The sequence below is a fragment of the Halyomorpha halys genome, unplaced genomic scaffold, assembly GCF_000696795.3.
Source record: "Halyomorpha halys isolate HHAL.00 unplaced genomic scaffold, Hhal_1.1 Scaffold998.1, whole genome shotgun sequence".
NCBI lineage: Eukaryota > Metazoa > Arthropoda > Insecta > Hemiptera > Pentatomidae > Halyomorpha > Halyomorpha halys.
This window is the reverse complement of record NW_027109943.1, coordinates 89-1,931: the sequence shown is the minus strand read 5'-3', so window position 1 is coordinate 1,931 and position 1,843 is coordinate 89. Positions and strand designations below refer to the sequence as shown.

The following is a 1,843-nucleotide window of genomic DNA, read 5'->3' as shown; positions in this document are numbered from 1 at the left end:
GACAACGACCTTGGCGTCAGCACATGCGACCACCTTGGAGTGGATCAAGGTTCGCACGGGGACAGCGCAGGAATTGAGGAGTGGTGTTTCAGACCTAGAGAAATTCACCCGAGAAGTTGGTGAGTTAAATCATTTTATTAAAGGTGGAGATCACTTGATAGCAAGGATAGCGGTAAAAGAAGGGGAAAATTTGCTGAGTGGGGCAGATGCGATGTTTTTGAGGGCAGCAGTGATCTGCCGGATAAAAAGGAACATTTTAAACCATATCCAGGCAGATCAGAAAACGCCATGGAGCCTGGTGAAGGAGAGGTTGAAGAAAGCGTTTGGCGGGGACAGGTGGACACCCGAAGAGGACATTTTCCGGATGTTCCGGGAAGAGAAGAAGTCCAGACAAAGTAACGAGCAGTTCGCTGGAATCCTGCTCGCCCGTTTCAATCAAATTACGGACAAGCTGAGTGAGACGAGGTAGTACAACAGAGGTGCAAGGCATCACGGGATTCTTGTCCACCATCTTGAAGGTGCAATTGGCTCGGGAGACAGGGAAACGGGAGGGCTTGCCCAGAGAGCGCAGTTTCGTCGAATGTGCCCAGGAAATGATGGACGCTAGCGCAAGGGAGGAGGAAGCTAGGACTGGAATTGAAGAGGCCGGCTGGACAAGGGTCGCGTATAATCGACCGAAAGCCGCAGTAAACTCATGGAGAAGGCGTGAGTTTCGAGAGAGCGGAAGAGAGAGAAGCGGGGCAGGAGAAAGGCGACCGAACCAGGGTGGCAAGCCGAAAGCTAGCGGAAGGAGAGAGGACCGGAGATGCCATGGTTGTGGCAGGTCTGGGCACCTGGTAGCGCAGTTCCCCCGTACGAAATGCTACGAGTGCGGGAATGAAGGACATATGGCAAGGAATTGTCCGTATATGTACAAGTGGAGAAACACGAACCAGGGCGAACCAATGGAGGTGAACGCTCAGAGAATGAGGAGAAGAAGAATTGTAAGGAGAGCGTACGAGTCGAAAACGGAGTCGGCCGTAACGTCCGAAACATCGGAAACGGAGTTGGAAGGAGGTGAGAAAAGATTCGAGAAGGTGAGAAGAGGAGAAAGGCGGGCGGAGGATGAAGGAAGGAAACAAGAAGAAATCTGAGGTGCGTACCAGGGGAGAGTCGGCCGCATGTTGGTGAGTTGCAGCATCGAAGGGAAGCGTGGCGGTCTGCATATCATCTGCATGAGAGGAGTGAGGTGCCTTATCGACACCGGGAGTTCAAACACCATCGTGTGCAGAGGAGCATTGGACAGGCTGAGAGGTGGAGAGAAGACACTCCAGGTGAAGGTATGTAATTGTAGGTTAGTCACCCTCGGTGGGCCCTGTAGCGTCGAAGGGGAGGCGAGTATGGGGTTGAGTCGGTGGGGGTTAACCGGTTCAATCACGGTACATGTGGTAAAGGAAATGCCGCGGGAATATAAGGCAATTATCGGATGCAATCTGTTGCGTAAGGCTGGCGCGAGAGTTAAAAATACGGCACATCAAATGTGGGACATCAAAATTGGAGGGTACACATTTCCGTGTCAGGGATTGGGGAAGGATGGTAATGTACGGGTGGGGGCGATTCGTAAGGAAGGAAATTGGAGGCAGGATATCCTGCAGGATTTTGAGGATATTTTCTTTAAAGAAGGGGAAGTGTTATCAGCAACGGGGGAGACGGTGCATGAGATAGAATTAAAGCGCGAAAAGGTAACATACGAGTTAAGGGACCAGCATTATAAATTTAAACAATTGCCCCTTGTCCAACTGTAGGTTCGGTCACTTTAGACATATGGTTCCTTGTGTTCACATTTCATTACAAAAGAAACTCA

At 50.8% G+C, this 1,843-nt stretch overlaps 1 protein-coding gene across 1 annotated transcript; it reads left to right on the top strand.

Annotated features, from left to right (window-relative positions):
• Positions 1-596: 596 nt before the first annotated feature.
• Positions 597-1,133, top strand: LOC136795932 (uncharacterized). Its single transcript, XM_067048101.1, has one exon. The coding sequence runs from the start codon at positions 597-599 to the stop codon at positions 1,131-1,133; it is 537 nt and encodes a 178-aa protein (XP_066904202.1).
• Positions 1,134-1,843: the final 710 nt, after the last annotated feature.

What these genes read in the sequence shown, in the direction of transcription:
- LOC136795932 (XM_067048101.1), top strand. Translation starts at nt 597, where the DNA reads ATGGACGCTAGCGCAAGGGAGGAGGAAGCTAGGACTGGAATTGAAGAG.